This window comes from Typopeltis vanoorti, chromosome 10, assembly GCF_054136105.1.
Source record: "Typopeltis vanoorti isolate ZY-2024b chromosome 10, IOZ_Tvanoo_1.0, whole genome shotgun sequence".
Taxonomy (NCBI): domain Eukaryota; kingdom Metazoa; phylum Arthropoda; class Arachnida; order Uropygi; family Thelyphonidae; genus Typopeltis; species Typopeltis vanoorti.
In genome coordinates, this window is record NC_143558.1 from 68120940 (window position 1) to 68140029 (window position 19090).

General features: G+C 34.5%; 1 protein-coding gene across 1 annotated transcript in view; it reads left to right on the forward strand.

Annotated features, from left to right (window-relative positions):
- pug (pug C-1-tetrahydrofolate synthase, cytoplasmic) overlaps window positions 1–19090 on the forward strand; it is a 426201-nt gene that overhangs the window by 35786 nt on the left and 371325 nt on the right. The window contains exons 3-4 of the mRNA XM_090399374.1: window positions 11627–11740; window positions 18226–18285. Of these exons, the coding sequence (XP_090255500.1) occupies window positions 11627–11740; window positions 18226–18285 (174 nt within the window). The remainder of the gene's footprint in view (window positions 1–11626; window positions 11741–18225; window positions 18286–19090) is intronic.

Consider the following 19090-nt stretch of genomic DNA (forward strand, 5'->3'; position numbering starts at 1 on the left):
CACCCAGACCCAGTATCACAAGAGTAGTTCACTGGGAATTAAGTTTTAGTAGGCTCCCTCTAATGACATATTCTCCTGAAAGATATAAGTTTCTATTACCAGCTGAACTAAGGCTCCCTATGATACGTTTGCCTCAAGGAAAATCATAGTTACTCCTGCCGTTTACCCGTGCTTGATTAAATTTCTTCACTTTGACATTTAGAACACTGGGCAAAAATCACATTGCATCAACATCTCTCAACGGCCATTGCAATGGTCTGTTTTAATTAGACAGTTGGATTCCCCTGGTTCTGAGTCGGCTGTTGGTTGACGGTCGAAACGGTTGCGCAGACAGGCCATCCGGCACACCCTGCAGCTGAGGTGTTCCACGAGAAGGTCCCGATGCTGGTCCAGGCTCGACTGTTCCATCACTGGACAGTTTCACCCAGTCTTGGTGCAGTGCCATACCCACTTCAGATCCCAGTCCTCAGAGCCAATCCTTGTCCCGAGGTTACAGATCTGTCTTTCCGACTTCCCTTACCTACATTATTCTATCAACTAGAGGCTGTTCACCTTGGAGGCCTGCTGTGGATATGGGTACAGTCCAGCACGGAAATCACACTCTCTCCCTATGATAATGCCATCATGTGATTGCTACTAAAAGACAGGCAACAAATGTTGTACGTCTGGAATGGTGAGCAAGGTTTGGAATGATTGTTTCTATTCCTCAAGAAAGAACAGAATTTATAATGAGAGAGAGAAACGAGACTTGATCTTTGTTGCAGGCAAGTAGGATTTTTCTCTTCCAGAAAGTCTGCTTTTTAAATCTGCAACTCATGAAAAATTGACCATGAAATTCATACTATTTCAGATAGTAATACCATTTAGTATTAGGAACAAGAAGCAGCAGTAATTTGTGCATAACATTGTCACCTGGAGTCTGCAAATTGTTGATAAAGGTGAACTCGACCAAGACTGAAACCTCAGAAGTTGGCATAATAGGAACTACAGACTCAGTTTACATATAAAAATTCTCTAAAAGCGTCTTTATTCCTTAAAGAAAGTAAGTGGAGGTCTTTGGAAACTAGACTTACTAGTTTCCAAAAGCTAAGTGAGAGAGTCTATTCTCTTTGAGGCAAAAAGAAGCTTTTAGAGAATTCATATATGTGAACTGAATCTGCTTAGTTTCTTTTTATACTAGATTTTATTTTCAGTGTTAAATAAGTGTTCTGTTTATGAAAAATTATTTTCTCATTTTTTGTTACATTTTGCAAATGGATAAGGGAGGGGAATAGGAATATAGAGCAATATAACATTAATTTTATTTCATTTTTTTTATATAAGAAGAGCTTCTAAGGCTTCCACACAAACTTGGTTAATCCTTAATTAAAGCTTTTTTCCTTGGAAGCCCCATTATACCTAACATTTTATGCTTACCAGTTGTCACTCACAGTATGATTATAGTCCACTTGACTTACAACATGACAGTAATGGCTGATGTTGGATTGCATCAGTACACTTTGGAGAATGTAGCGGAATGGATCTCAACGGAATGGAAAGAGAGTAAAGTTGTTCTACTTCACAAAGGAGTGGGAGGGTTAATGAGGCTGCTTCTACTTATAGGTCATTTTGTGTGGGTGTTTGTCTGAAGTTGTGGTGAAATTGTTAGATGGGTGGTGAGGGGTAGAATTCAGAATTGGATTCATAAAACAGTATTTTCTGTGATGGTCATCATGGGTTTTTTAAACAGAGATTGTACTTTACCAATCCTCTTATGTGCTTCAACAAGGTGACAAATGCATAGGACAAGGGAGATGCATATACATTCGTATTCTTTGATTTTGCAAAAACCTTTGATAATAGATTAGTGAGTTGGAGAGGCAGTTGAACATAATTAATAATTATTTGTATAGAAGTATGAGAAGAAGTGCATATGTTGTAGTCTTACTGGAAAATCTGAATGGGCCACCAGTTCCATTTTGCGAAGTATAAGGTTTGATATTTGGTAGGCAAGGATAGGATACAGAGCATACAATTTGGAGAAAATTTGAAGGAAGTAAAGAAGATGAGGAAAAAACTCTGAGTTGTGGTTATGGAAGACACAAACCTGAAGTTTAGGGATCATATTTCTAAAATTGAAAGGACATCAGATTGAATTATGGCAATGATGAGAAGGTCCTTGACATATAAAAGCTATGAGGTTATAGTTCCATTGTTTAAGATCTTAATCAAATCATATGGATTACTGTGCACAAATCTAGTCACCTGATTTTCAAGTGGATAAAGTTATACTGGAGAAGATCCAGAGGGGATTTACAAGGTGGTGGTGGTGGTACTTATTTTTAGAATGTAGGTAAGACAGATTGAGGCAATACTAGTTGCAGAACCTTGTAAATAGGAGGAGGAGTGATATGATCGAGGCATATAAAGTATGGAGTTGTTACCAATTAAATGTGAAAGAGATTTTTCATAGAATGAAGGGAAACAGGGTCAGAATAAGGGGCTGTCCTTGTAAGCTGCATAAAGATGGTGTGAATAGGTGGAATAAGAAGCAGGTTCTTTGTATAGAGAGTGGTTATTGAGTAGAATGCATCACCCAAGAGTATTGAGTGCAGAAAGTGAATGAGTTTTAAGGCACAGCGTAATGAGCTATGTATGTGACAGTGAGACCTCGTGTTAACGAGTGTTTTGACTTAACAAGAAAGAAATTGGCCAAACCACCAACTAGCAGTTGCAAGAAAATATTCAGACCAATTTTAACTTATAGATTGGAGGTTTAGGTTAGAAATAAAATAGTCAGTCAATGGCTAGATCCTAAATATGAGATTTCTGAGAAAAATTAAGGGTGTAAACAAATGACATTAATGGCAGAACAGTATGATATAAACTAATTTGGCATTGCCAGCCTGTAAGAGCTAAAGAATAGAGCTATTCTAATGTGGTATAATCATTTAAAAAGAATGACATAGCAAAATAGGTATTTTGCTAGCCTTTTCTATGTCATGTTTGAAATAGCACTGGTAAGAAAAAAAGGTCACAAGGAAAATGAAGACCTGGATAGATTGATGCAATTAACAGTGGTTTATAAGAGTAAAGACATGTGAAATGATACATTCATTTGGAAGAAAATTGTTGTTGGGGTGCTAGTAATAATGAAACTTAATTGTGTTTGACCATGGTATCTTACATATCAGAAAATGATGAAAATCATTGGAAAGTATCTAGCAACAAGTAACATTGAATTTCATGTCTGAAAATAAAAAGAGGAAATTACAAGTCTGAATAGAAAGAAAGAATGCAGTGTGATTTAGACATAATAGAGCTAGATAAGCAGTTGAGTATAATACACTCGCGCTACAAGGAAATATAATAAAGAAAATAAAAAATTTTGTTTTTTTTATTCCCTTGGAATAGGTTGGAGGAGGTGATGAGTGCAGTAACATTGAATGAATATAAGGACAAGTTTGGCAGGGTTGCTAACATCCACCTGTCATGTGGCGAGTGTTATTTGGTCTTCCATTATGGGAAATGAAATACCATCTTGTGAGGATGAAATTTTAAACAATGTGTGATTTAACAACTTCTAAAGAAAGCTTCTGTTGATGTATTATTTCTCTTGCTCTAAAACATTCTTTCATATTTATTGTGTCTTATATTATATTTTAATAGGTGAAAAAAAATCTCTTATACAGTTTAGCAGAATGCATAGGTTTTTTTTTTTTTACATAAATTTATATGAAAAAAATCATTCTGGGACACTGTCTATTATGTGCATTTAACAGATATTACATGAATGTAATTTCTTATTTACATTTTTATTGTCTATACTTATGGCTAAATTATATTTTCTGTCTTCTAAAATATATTAAGAAATTTAAGAATTGATAACATTTAAGTGATAGTTATCCAGTTTGAGTGATCCTTCTTTAAGTAAACAGGCTTCATTCTCTTATCAGTTAGAAACTGTTTAATAGTACAAGGACAGAGCTCTTCAACTTAAAACTCGATATAGCATTATCAATGATACAAAATGAACTTTTGTATCATTGAAAATGCTATATCTTGAAAACATGGAAATAAAAGTAACAAACACAATAAGATTTTGTGGAATTAAACTATTTAAAATATAATTTTCATTGTATTTCAACTTGGCAATGGTTTGACAAATGTTTAGAATGTTTATCGTAATTCAGAGTAGGACAAATGTTCTTTTTCAATATTGCTTTGTCTGATTTATATGTGGGTTGGGTTTCCTCACTTTGTAATATCTTTTAGTTGCATAACAGCAGTTCAAAGCAGGATAGAATCCTATTCTATTAATTTAAACCTCACACAAGTAGCTTCAAAACCTTCACATGTATTACCGTTTTCTGCTTCCACTCTAAGTGGATACAATTCCACTGCTTTAAGCATTCTATCCCCTCCTCTTTGTATCTTTTGGTTATATACTTCCTTCCCACAAATGGTGGGAAATGTAATCAAAAATGGTTATAAAGAAGGGCTTAGAAGAAGATAATTTCAGTAAATTTTATATTTCTCAACAGTATAATCAGACAACCAAGTTTCATTTATGCCATTTATTCCTGATCATACTGACTCAGTCAATGACACAAACTTCTCCCATATTACTGATACTTCTTGTATTAGTGCACCAGAGTAACAATTCCACTTTCTATAAATTAAAGATACCAAGAAATTATATACTTGGTTTAATCCTTTATCGAAGCGTAAGCAAACAAATTTGTACTATTATTATACAAAATTATATAAAAATATGACTTCTCCATTACTTCGACCTTGGTATCACCTCTATGTCTGACTCCCACTCAGTGGCGTATTTAGGTATTTGCTGCCCCTAGGCCTGCAGAAAGTGCCGCCCCTCATATTTAATAAACATGTTGATATACATATCGCAAATTTGTAATATAAATAACTATATATATATTATGACTCACCCAAAATGTCCTAAAATATTCTACGTCTTGCTGCTCGCCAGTATGCTTGCAGACTCAACTTACAATGAGGAAAAGAAAAATATTTCTCTACTTGTGAGTATAGGCGGCATATAAGTTACATGTTATAATTACAGAAATGAGAACCTGGAAATTTCTGCTGCCTCTCAAAATTTGCCGCTCTATGCCTGGGCCTATACCTGAATACGCCACTGCTCCCACTGAGAGACCTCAGTAAAGTTCAAAACCGGTCTGGGTAGTGACCCTTCCCATAATGCATAGCATTATACATGTCTGCAAGGAGATGTGCATTGCATTATGGGATACTATGGCAAGTGATGTGAAGTCATACCACCTTTAACATGAGTTGTTCCCAGTCCTGAAGATACTTCAGGCACAAACTTTGTTTACTTAAACTTGCAACAACAATCCCACTTTCTGTGAGGTCATCCCAAACTTCATCTTTACTCTGTACTTTCAGCAGATAACAGTGACTTCAGATGTCCACACTACACTTGTTCAAATGCAATCCATCAATCTTAACACCATTCCAACTTCATTTAAAATTCATTCCATACATTCACAAACTGCATACTCTTTGCTTCACATAACTCAACCATCTTGTCATTCGTTATCTCTTCTCTCCTTCTCAACTCAGTATTATCTTATCTGGGCAACAAACTAACAACTCACAAAAACTGTTAATCTTCATCTCCCACAATAGGCTTTTTCGAATTGCTTTACACATTCCATATTTTCACCAAGACTTGAACAACTTTGCTCAAACCAATTTTAACTTATGGATCTGAGAGCTGGGTTAGAAATAAAACACTTGATCAAAAACTATAGGCCTCTGATATGAGCATTCTGGGGAAGATTAGTGGAGTGAACAGGTGGCATCGATGGCAGTATCACATAAAAAATGATGATATTAGAAAAGAATTTGCCATTGTTAGCATTTAGGAATGTATTAGTAGAGCTAATCTCATGTGGTATGGCTGGTTACTTAAACAGAATGGAAGAGAAAATATTAGCGAAACAAGTGTTCTTTGCCAGGTTGGCAGGAAATAGTGATCAATCAATACTGTACCAATTCATCTACCGAGATGTAGATGAATTGATACAGTAAAAAGTGCTTTAAAAGACAGAAATATAAGATCTGATAATATTGGAGTCTTGACAGATAACAGATTAATTTGGAAGAAAATTATTGATCATAAATTAGTAATGGTGTAACTTTTCTTGTACTATCATAGTTATCCTATATATCCTCTGAGGGTACTTATTAGGAATTTGATGATGGTGATGATCTTTTCACCATCCAATAGCTACTACTAATATTACTTATTAAATTTGGAATAAAAGTTTAGTGAAGAAACTGTATTGATTTTTTGTTTTAATTAAAAGATAGTTTACTGCTATACTCTGATTGTTCTCTTTTCTAATCATCCAGCTAATTCTGTTTGAGCATTTGAAATTTGACACTGGATAGCAGCACAGCCTAAAGGCAAACTAAATAAAATCAAATTACAGTACATATTTGTGTTTCAAGTTATAATAATGTTAGATAGTCGAAAAATATTGCCCTACTTTCATATTATTATGCTGTTGATCAATGTGGGTTATTATCAAAAGAGAGGAAAAGAAAAAGGTCTGTGTACCCCTTGTGTTTGTAGAAGAAAGACTATTATAGATACATTTCTAGTCACTGTTTCTAATAGGTTAGAAAGAGGAAAAACCTCTTTCTAAAAGAGCAAGATATTGTAACAGTTTACTTTTATTATACAACCAAAATCAGAACATAGGATTATGCTGATAAAAGTCAAACTTATATTCTGCAGTTAAATATGTTTTTACAATAACGGTGTGATGTATGTGTTTGTACAAGTTGCAGCATCTATGTATAAAGTAGGTGATTATTGTAAGCATAGGATTACATACTAAACTGGGGTGGGGGGATGAAGTAGGATTGGTTAGATATGTCTGACACAGGTATTGTTCAGAATTATCAGACAGTTAAACAAAGTAGGCGTTAAAATGAATAGGGAAATTAAGCAGTGTAGGAGATATTAGCAGGCAATGACATGCACATGAGTATAAAATGCACTCTAGAAAAGTAACAAAACTTAAGGTAAAAAAAAAAAAGCGTAATATGGGAAGAGACTGACCATCATGATGCCAAAGAACATTCAACAGAATTTCTCTTCTATATGGCAAGCAGGAGGAAGAATAATTATGAAATGATAACACTTAATGGTGATTGGTACCTAACTGACCTCAGAAAAGGATATAGCTTGTGGAAATCATACAATATTGAACAATGGGAATTTTGGACCATTCTTCTTATGAGTATGTAATGATGTCCTGGACTGTTGTGGGGGTCAACGTCTCTTAACCTCCTCCAATGCATCTGTTTATCCAGTTTCCAGTTTGTTTTCACAGAGCCCTGATCTCAACCTTATTGAACATCTGTTGATCTGAATATGAAAGAGACAATGTTCATTTTCAAAGAAATGCCACAAAGTAGGAAAGGAAGTATTACATTGTCCAGAATGTTCAGATACCTGTCAGAGTTCAGTGGTCCAAGACTAAACCAGGTAAAACAAGACCATGTCTTCACACAGCCACCTCCAAATTTTGTAGCTGGGGTTATGCACTTTGATAAGAGACGTTCACTGATAATTTGCAACACCTGTCCATCTGCACAGTAGAGGGTTGTATGTTATTCATCACTTCATAACACAGCTTTCCAACCTTCCACATCCCACTGTACTTGCTCTTCACTCGACTGAAGACAGTGCTGCATTTTTGTTTGGGTAATGTGAGGCTTGCATATTACGATCCTATCATCATGGAAACTCAGGTTGTGAGCCTTGGTTCTGAATGTTTTTGTTCAGATTCACGTTCAGGCCATCAACCGGAACATGAATCTGAACAAAAACTGCCATTTGTCATTTTGGCTGACAAATGGCAATTTTTACATATCCTTTGTAGAATCCTAGGGTCACATTCGGTGAGTGCGTGGGTCGTCCAGTGTGGGAAGTACTTGCAATAGACTCCTTATGCTTCCATCTCTGTATGGTATCGCTGTTGTTTACCTGGGTTGGTCCAATTTGTCAAACACATGAGCTTATACATGGCATCCTATCACACCCCCACTTTCAAACTCTATTAGTTCTATTCTTGTGCCATTTCACCTAGACACAGTTGTGCTGACTTGGGAGCATAATATTCCTCCAATTCATACCAGCTACAAACATAACTCTTTATGTGGCATGATGCAACTTTCCCATAGGGATGTTTGACTTTTTTCCAAGCAGTGTGTATTGCCATATAATTTTAGGCAATGTGCAAAAGCGGTGACTGTACTCTTGAACCTGGTTTAATTAATGTAATAGGAAGACTACTTTTCCACATCCAGAAGAGTGACAAGTGAACAAAATAGTGTCACTGCATGCAAAAGACTGCAGCGGTGCCAAGACAGATATTTCAGTTATAGACTATTTTACATACCCACATTTGTAGTTAGGATAGATTGTTTGATAACAGAATATAGGATTATGCTGATAAATATAAAAGTTTCTACAATGGGAATTTTTTATTTTGCTTTAGCAATCTACTTGCATTTCATGACAAGTGACAAATGTGCACAAAAAAAAAAAAAAGGGAGGGGCTCATATGGCAATATGCTTAGATTTCAGATATTTGTCATAGAAGCATTTTATAAATCATAAGCATGGAAAAGTTGGTTCTATAAGCTGTGGGAGATGGAGATGTATTATGGATTAATCAGGTGAATAGGAGACTCATTATATGAGCAGTCCCTGCAGGTTATGTGTGGTGGGGCACAAATCCTAGAAAAGTAAGATAATCATTGGCATGTCAGGGATTCTCTTCTTTGGTCACTTTTGTACAACTTGTTACTTATTGATATTTTGTACAGATTGATAGGGAGTATCAGTTATTTAATAATGCCAAGATTTTAAATTTATTTGTAATTTAGATAGATGATTGTGGGTTGCTGACTTAATGCTATGAAATGCAAGGCAATGTACTTTGGAGTTCGTTCGTACTGTATACTATAGCACTTTGTCGAGGAGAAGGATTAGGTAAGGGATTTGGGTATAATGGTTACAGAACCTGAACTTCAGAGCATACATGGCAAGTAATAAGAAAGACTACATAGTACATTGTTGCTATGCCAAAGAGGATACTGAGAAGTAGAGATCGAGTGTTGTACCACTGAAGGCATTGATCAGACCACACATCCACACATGAACTGTTATGCTCAAATTTGATCACTTGCTTTTTATTGATGAAGAAACTCTTTATCAATAAAAACCAGGTGATAAGATGAGGATGAGAGGTCATCCTTGAAAATTTATATAATGATGTAGTTAGTTAAAGAGTGAGAAGTAATTTTTTTCATGTATAGTAGAGCATGTTGTTATTCATGACCTCCAAGAAGTCATGCCTGACTGTGGGAGTGTTTTAGACAGCACAAAGTAGTTGATTATGATATATTTACTATTTGATCTATGTCAAGAAAATGCTAGCTACTATTTTTTAGTACAATTAAATAGCCAGCATCCAAAAATACATTTCACAACAGAGAAAGAAATTAATAACAGTCTTCCCTTCCTGGGTAACTTAGTTAAACATCTTCCAAATGGTTCATTATGTTTTTGTTTACAGAAACCACACACACACACACATATACAATGGAAGGTACTTACATAAGCAGTCACTTTACCAACCAGCCCAACAGTATGGCATTCTTAAAACATTTAAAGCTAGGGATGTTTGTTCCAATGATACAGCTCTTGCCATAGCATGTGATTATCTTAGTCTATCTTCCTATAAAATAGATAATAGCAACAATGCCACATGCCTCCTCTCTCCCTTCATTACCTGAAACACAAGATTATAACAAGACTGTTTCCATCTCTTATATGCAGGATACATCTGAAAAGATAGCCAAAGTCTTTCATAAATAATCTCCATGCCACATTTGAACCATATCCAGAAGTAGCAATCTTTATCTATTCTCCTAAGGACAGGCTTCATTCACTACTACATCCTGGAGTGTATAAAGTTCCATGTGCCTGGAACTTAATATCCACCTAGAGGAACATAAAACTATATTCACTATCATCAGTATGCCAAGTACTGGTATACTATGCTGTGGATCACAGAGGATTAAATGGAAATTTCCAAATGAATTAATTGGAAATTAATTAATATTGGTTATGAAGCACCCCACAAGCTCAATAAAAATAGCTGTTTTAATTTGCCAAAGATTTGGAGATAATTGTTTTAAAATCACTTCATCTCTAGCCATCCAGTACTGGATATAGGCCTCTCCCTTAACTTTCCAGTTCTGTCTATCTTAAACCAATGTCCACCATCTCATCTCAAACCTTTGTAGATCATCTCTCCATCTTGTTCTTTGGGAACCTTTCTTCTCTTGAATCCACTCAATGCTTGACTTTGTCTGCCTTTTGTTTGGCAGTTTACTAATATGGTTGGCACATCTCTATTCACATGCTTTACAGTACTTCATAATATCTTCTACTGCAATCATCTCTCTAATTCTCGTATTTCTTATTCTATCCCTGTTTGTTATGTGGAGCATTCTTTTCTCCAAGGCGCTTTGGGCAACACGCAATCTGTCTTCCTGTTTTGTAGTTGTTGCCAATGTCTCGCTTCCATAGGCAAACACTGGAATAATGCATATATTAAAGAGCATTCTTTTTAGGCCTATAGGTAAATCTCCTAACATATAATATTTGTATAGCCAAAATGCTTTTGCTTCCTTGTATGATTCTTCTACTTATTTCTCTATCTTGTTTTTCCTTAAAACTAACTAATTGACAATTAAATATAGTCCTCCACAGTTTCAATATGATTTCCTGTTAATTTTAGTTCAGTTTGATCTGAATTCTTCATCATTTTGGTTTTAGTTAGATTAATCTTTAAACCTTACATGCTTCTCTATCAAGGTCATTTAGCAGTTCTAGGCTTTATTTTTTGCTAAAAGAATGGTGTCATATTCAAAATGCTAAGTGATTGAGATTTTTTTCCACTGATGCTAATTCTATAGTTTTTCCATGAGATGTTCTTAGAGACTTCTTCTACTGTAGCAGAAAACAATTTGACTGATATAGGATCTCTTTGCCTTGCTCTTCTCCCAGTCAGATTATTTCTAACCCAATGTAGAAAACCTCCGTTTATTTGGCACTAGAGGATGGCATGATAGGACAATGGTTCCTTTTTTTTTCAGTTACAATTTGAAGTGTTTTCACAGCTGCCTGATTATAGTGCTCTGTGTTCAATAAAAAGTATATTTTTATGCTTTGAAGATGCTGGTTTAGTGTCCAACAAAATATTAACAACTTAATTTATTTTGTACTTTTGGTGTTCACAGAGTGAAGCTCAACATTTTAGAAATAATTTAGTTTTATTATTAATTAATTAATTATTAATATTATTTAATTAATATAGTCTTTGAAATTTGTTCTGTACCAAAATATTTTAGATGTTCTTATTAGACTTTTTTGTTGTTCATCCAGTCACTTGACTTGCAATAATACATTTATAATAGATATGTATTAATAATATTTTGCACTATGTCAATCATTAAGCTTTCCACAGCACTTTACTGCTTTACTTAAATAAGTGTTTTTACTTAATAGGTTGGTGGTCGTGAAGATTCTAATGTTTATATTCGAATGAAAACTAAAGCTGCAGCACAAGTGGGTGTAACAGTAAACCATGTCCAGTTACCACGAACCATGAACCAAGAAGAGGTATTATTTTTTATCCTAACAAGTATCTGCAAAAGATTTTTTTTTATTAAGGAAATTTATTTATATTCTTGAATGGAAGTACTCACAAATTTTAATCATCGTTTGGCACACTGCAGCTGGGTGGTTTTTTTTTTTTTTTTTTTTAGGATCTTTGGTGAATAGAGTATCCAATTATGAATTGAAGAATGGGAAGGATAGAGAGAGAGAGAGAACAGAATGGAGGAAGGGGTATAATTGATGATAATCGATGAAATGCAGCCACAGAAAGTAGGAGTTCAACTGCAGGATAGTGAAAATGGCACATTTGAGGCCATCTGGTGTGAGACAGTGGCCAGGAGAACAAAACATACAGTTTGATGATTCTATAGACCAGGGAATGTAAAGGATGATGGGGATAGTATGCATCAGCAAATAAGCTTAATGAGTAGAGGACATGTAATTATTATGGGGACTTCAACTATGATCACATAGATTGGAAGGAGGAGAGGACACGTGGGAGGAAGGAAATGGAATTTATGCAGTTGCTAAGGGATAATTACGTGATACAGCATATGTGATGGAATATACTAGGGGTTTGAGAATGCCTATAACCAGTGGTGAGCTATGGAAATTTTAACAAAAGGCTCGCATCGTCGAGAAAAAAAATCCGTGTTTCACACAAAAACTTTTATTAATACAGCCTGTGTACAAATGCCAATTAAAAAGTATGAAGAGATAATCTACCTGTGAAGGCTATCATTTTTAAACAAATATTTCGTGATCTAAACATGAAATATTTGAAATAATCAACTGTACATAAATATATAGTTTTTAAATTTATTATTATTATTTTTAAATTTTAAACACAAACAATTGTTATACATCAACGTACTGACGAACACAGAACTCATGTCCAGTTTTACGAACATTTGATTGGCTGCTGGTTTTACCATACGATGCTTGGCTACTAGAAGGGAGAAGGGTGAAGATAGTGCATGCACTTATTTTATTTTTAAACTTGGGTGCATTCATTATAGAGGAGTTGAAACAATAATTCCAAATAATCTATATGCTGCCAAATAGACTAATTTTTGTTAGGTTACTGTATGAGTTTGTCACTTAATATATTTTAAAAAATTATACTCGTTTACTTTTTTATTTTTTCAAAAAAAAAAAAAAAAAAAAGAACAAGAAGCTTGCAAATTGGAGAAAAATTTAACAACAGGCTCTCACAAGCCCCTTATAGCTTACCACTGCCTATAACCAATATGACTTCATTCCCACCAGTTGGTTAGAGAGTGATCACATGGTCTTGAGATGGGAAGTGGCTAAATGTGTTGAATTTTCAGTTAAGGGGGGGGGGGTGAGATATATATGTGTGTGTGTGTGTGTGTGTGGAATTACAGGGATGATAGGTTTGACAAGCTTTGGAGATTGCTTGGATTAATGCTATGGCATGTGAAACTCCAAGGTCTTGATGTTGATAGTGTATGGCAAGTGGTAAAGGAATGTTTAAGAGAAGTAATAGCAGACTGTATACATAGAGTCAGGATAATAAATCAAGTGAGAGTTAAATGGATGAATACCATCATTAAGCTGGAGTTCCAAAAAAGAAAAATTTGTGGAGGAAATTCAAGGAGAAAGGTGATCAGCCGGCACATAAGCAGTATAAAGTACAGGTCAGGAGAGAGTAACCATTGTGTTAAGAAAGGCGAAAGCAGAGTATGAAAGGAAATTAGCAGTGCAGTCAAAAGATAATCCCAAACAGTTCTTTCGATATGCTGCAAGTAAATGTAAGAATTTTTATGGCAGAATGATTTTTAATGAATGCCTATGGTAGGGAGACAACTGAATCAGTCAAAATAGAATTATTAAGTGAACACTTTGCAAGAGTGTATCATCCAGGCAGGTGATATCGCAAGAACAAGAGAGAACCAAAGGCTTATATGGGAACTGAGGTTAATGAAATGAGATGCATAGCATATTTACAGAACCTTAATGTGAATATACAGCTGTAGGATTGGATGGTGTACCAGCTCTGGGTTAGTTCTGAGGGAAGAGAGGAAAATAACTCCATTGCAAATTACTGACTGAATAGCATATCATGAATCATAATCAAGTTACTGCAGAATTTGGTCAAGAGCAAATAACAGAAAGTGGAAATCTGTTGTATAAATTGGAGAAAATTGGGATGGATATGAACCTGGTTTGGATTAGAGGGTGACAGGTATCAAAGAGTGGTGTATGGGGAAGAAGGCATGGCTAATGGATGACTGCATGGCTCATCACTTGATCCTCTGCTGTTTATACATCAGTGATATAAGACATGATTTAAGGGGAAATACTCAGTTGTTTGCTGATGATCCAGAGTTGGGAAGAGTGATAGTCAATGAAGATGTTGTAATGATTCTGCAGAATGACTTAAATAGACTGCAGTATGGGCAATGCTGAATGGCTGCCAGTTTGTGTGTCCAAGCATAATATTTTGGTGTGAAGAGATCATTGATACAACTGAACTGCAGAAAATTGAGGCCAGGGATTTGAGAGTGATTATGGATAGTGAGTTAAAGTTCATCATCATTCCAATTCCTGATATACCCTCAGTATTACATGCAAAATTTAGATCATTACTAACTTTGTATCAACAGTTTTCCTCATTTAATCTGGTAACTGTCAAGACTCCAATATTATTTGATCTTATATTTTTATCTTCTAAGGCCATGGAAAACTTTGGAGAAACCAGTGGTATTTCACTTGATATTTCCAGGGTATTTGATGGAATTCAGCATGGAAATCTCAGCAGATTGCCATGTTATAGTCTTCTGTGCATTGTAACTGAACTGCAGTTTTCTCTCAGGTTGTTCACTATGTGTAATGTTGGAAGGTATTTTTCTGTTCAGATTTTCCTATTAATGCAGGTGTTTCTCAGGGCTCTGTTATTTCACTTGCCCGCTTCCTCATATACATAAATGACCTGCGCTGCTTTCACTGACCACAGTCCCCATTCACAGTTTTGCTGATGTAGCACTCCACTCGCTCTACTCATACAACATATTTTGCAGTGCTCAAACATCTCAATGTTCCCGATCATCCACAATAAGTTTCCTAAACACTGATCTTCACATGGAGGTGAAAGGGGCTTTTTTTCCTGCAAAACAGACAAACCAATCATAAGAACACATGCAGTTAAACAGACATGATACTCAGACATAAAACATATTCTCACATGAAGGCATCTTGCTATCTGATTATCACCTTTCTTATTCCTGAATATTATGTATAAAACTGAGTATTGAAAAACCAACAGTCACTGGAACCAGAAGTGAATCCATTATTGAGAACTAAATCCTCCAAATTACCAAATGTAGCTGTAACATTTAGCATACATATATTCTTGACCATAATCATTTCTTCTTTTCATATATATTATTTATTTTTTTATTTTGTTTCAAGCTTACTGAGACTTATTTTCATTGAATGCAATTAAAGGCTTTCACCAAGTCGAGAAATATTGGGATAAGACATGTTCCTGTCAAACAGACATAAGACATAAGAGTCTAAGTTGCTGTGGCTGTAAATCCTAAACAACCAATTGAACTCTATACCTTCAGTGTGTGTGATAACAACCTCTTCATTTTCAATGCTTACAAAACAGTTTTGTATTTTTTTCTTGCGAAGAAGATCTTAGTTTGACCCTTACTTAACAGTGAAACTAGATCTCTCTTCTCAGACTGATTCTTATTCCTAGCCTTTCCTAACATATTCACATCACTCCTACAGCATTATCATCACCTTCATTAAATTCCTCATGTGTACCCTCAATATTCTTAACTTCCTATTGATAATTTTTCTCCAAATTAATCTGTTATCTATCAAAACTCCAATATTATTAGATCTTATATTTTTTTCTCCTAAACTACTTTTACTGTATTGATCCATTTAGATCTTGGCATTTTTCCTGCTAACCTGGCTTAGCAGGAAAAAGGTTAGCAAAACAACACTCATTTTGCTAACTTTGTCTCACCCATCCTGTTTACCATACCACCTGAGATTAGCTCTGCTAATATGTTCTTTCCTAATATCCTCATTTTTAATATGATAATACTGCCATTGATGCCATCTATTCACTCCCTTAATCTTTCTCAGAACTCTCATATCTGTGGTCTCAAATCTTTGAACAAGTCTTTTATTTGTAACCTGGCTCTCAGATCCATAAGTTAAAATTAGTTTGAACACTGTCTTCTTTTTCTTCTTTTTTTGGTAGTTTAATGTTTTGACTAATTTCTCTCTTATTCCATATAAATTTATTCTGTTGACCGCCTATAATATCAGCTGTTGTCTTTGTTAATTCTTGTCTATTTCCATATTTAATTTGCAATCTTCATTAAAAACTGTGCCTAAATAACTGAAACTTGCTTCTTCTTCTTCTGCAGCTTCTCCCACTTAAGTGGGGTCACTGTTTGTTATGAGTCTCCTCCACACCTTCCTGTCTTGGGCTGTCACCACATTCAAGTTCTTCATCTTCAAGTCCTCTTCTACCAGCTCCCTCCATCTCTTCTTTGGCCGCCCACGCTTCCGCCTTCCTTGCACATCCATCTGCATGACCCTTCTTCCCACATATTCGTCCTCCCTCCTCATCACATGACCAAACCATCTCAACCTTGCCTCCTGTATTTTCGCTCTGAAATAACTGAAACTTGCTATTGGATGCAATTGATATTTTTAATGTTTCTATCTATTTTCATTGTCTTTTTATCTGATTTCCATACCAAATTTATTACAATAGTTATTTAATTTAGTGTCAGGAAATCTCATAGACTTGTGTTGGATTTATTTATAACTATAACATCATCAGCTTCAAGTAAAGAGCTGAGATTAACATTTCCAATTTTGATATCAGGTTTAATACCACTTTCCTTCATAATGTGATCCATATAGATGATGAATAACAGTAGAGATAAGATACACCCATGTCTCACCTGATTTAACATCAAACCATCTTCCTGTACATCCTTCAATTCTAACTACTGACTTACAACTCAAATGTAGACTGAATATTGCTTGATATAATGTCCTATTTACATCATATAAGATATACCTGACAGGATACACTATAAGAACATAAATATTGGACATTAATTCAGAAGCCCTGGCCAGTTCTCTGCATTCCTTAAATAGCTACATGGAGGTCTTTTCCTAGTTATCCAGCTGATAAATTTGTTGATTATTTGTCAAGTTTGATTTGATCAGCTTTTACATTTTGATTTGATTGCAGGTCTCCCACTTCATCTTTTTCTGCCATTTTTACTTCATGCACCTGCTTTGCTAAACTTTAGCAAAACTAAACTGTAGCCATGTCATTTTGATTACCTTTGTTTACACATTCTCAAAGAAGAAATTGGTACCAATGATGCCATCTGTTCATTCTTCTAATTTTCCTCTCACGTCAAAAAGGGATTAAAACAAGATAAGAACAGATAATATAGAAGAATGAAAACAAATTTGAGAGTTAATGATAGGAAGAGCAAGAGGGGTTATGTGGAATGATAGAAGTAGAAAAGGGGAGACACATGCTGGTGGAATGTGAGTTAACTCAAGTCAGTAGATTGGGTTTAATTTTTACAATTTGTAGGAAGGTATTGAAAAAATTGATGTTATGTGGGTTACGCTGAAAAATCAGGTTTTAAAAAATGGTAATATTATCACAACATTATTTTAGAGATTTATCAAATAATGATGAAAATAGAAGTGAGATAAGCTAGGGTTAATATAGAGATGTGCATATGAAAATAGGTTTGGTAGACATTAAGAATCATTGAAGAACATTGGAAAATCTTTTTGGATAGATCTGTTGATTTGATCAGAACTTCTGATGGTTCACAAATGATATTTTTAGACTGATCTGGAGAAAGAAAATGATACATGATTAATGGACAACATTATTGTCCCAATATACAAAGTAGACTCAAGGAAGGAGTGTAGGAAACAACTTATTTGCATTTGTAATGCAAGTAATTTGTTTGGTATGTTTGGCTTGAATCAGACTTGATAGCCGTCTTCAAGTGACGTTTTACCTGATAGAGTTTTTAACATTCTGGGCTGTGCATATCTTACTAGTTGCTTATGTAGTTTATGTTTAGTGTATTCTCATAAAATGCATGTAAATTGAATAACCCTAATTGAAATAGCCATGTTTTTTCTTTACTCTTTATTGTTTTACTAAACAACGCTTCATGCTTTCTAGATTTCATTTAACTTGTATTTTCAAAGTACATTGATAAATAAATAAGTGAAATTTTCTTTGGAAATCTTTCCAAAAAGTGCACAATTTTTTTTGTCAGATTTTTGTTTATATGATTTATATTTTTAATATGGTAAAGCAACACATCTAAATTAAGTTTCACATTAAGTATCATCATATACAACCAGTTTTATATGCCTGTAAATTTTTTCTCATTCATTTTCTAAATAGTTTAACTATATACTATATAAATGCAATTTTGCAGGTATTAGATGAAGTTCAAAAATTGAATGATGATCCTGCAATTCATGGTATAATAGTACAGGTAAGAAAGGCAAATGCCCATGGTTACATGTTTTTATTTAGATTATTTTTATTACAGCATTTTTTTCTTGTGTGTGTGTGTGTGTGTATGTGCATCATGCATAATTTTTAGGCACATTTTGCAAAATAAGCTAGCATTTATTAGATTCACATCGTACATCTGACACATATTATTCTTCGACTTTTGCTGAATGCATGTTATTTAAATATTTGAAATTCTTTCTTTAAAGTTGTAGAGCCATCTCAGTTTTTGTTTTTCATTTAGATCATTTGCAGGGCACAAAAGAGCAGAACATTTCATAATATTTATTCCATTCTGGTTGCATGAAATTTTAGGAAATTAAAAAATAAACAAAAAAAAAAAATTAAGATGTAAATTATGTCCATTTTTTTACTGTATGACCACAGATGCGAGATCCTTTGACACTTCTGCATTTGTCAGAAGAAGGAGAATCCATTCCAATAATAGGGTAATCGTTCCATCCTGGGAGGGGGGTTGTTTATTATTACATGTCGGAAAATTAACTTTTTTTTCATGAACATTGTAGTTTGTAGTTTTTAAAGTGGTAACTATTTTGCTTGTATAACAGTTGGAAAATTTTACATATAAAGCACATGATTTCATGTGTTGGTGACCAATTTTGTACATCCTTTATTTTTTTTTCTCCCGTTCAGCATGAAAATTGACTATTTTTGGCAAACTGCCAATCCTGGTTCTATGAACTGTGGACATACAATAAATTTGGTTTTAGTCAGATAATTTTTATTGGTAAAATAGATTTGATAGTAATAATTCCACACTGATT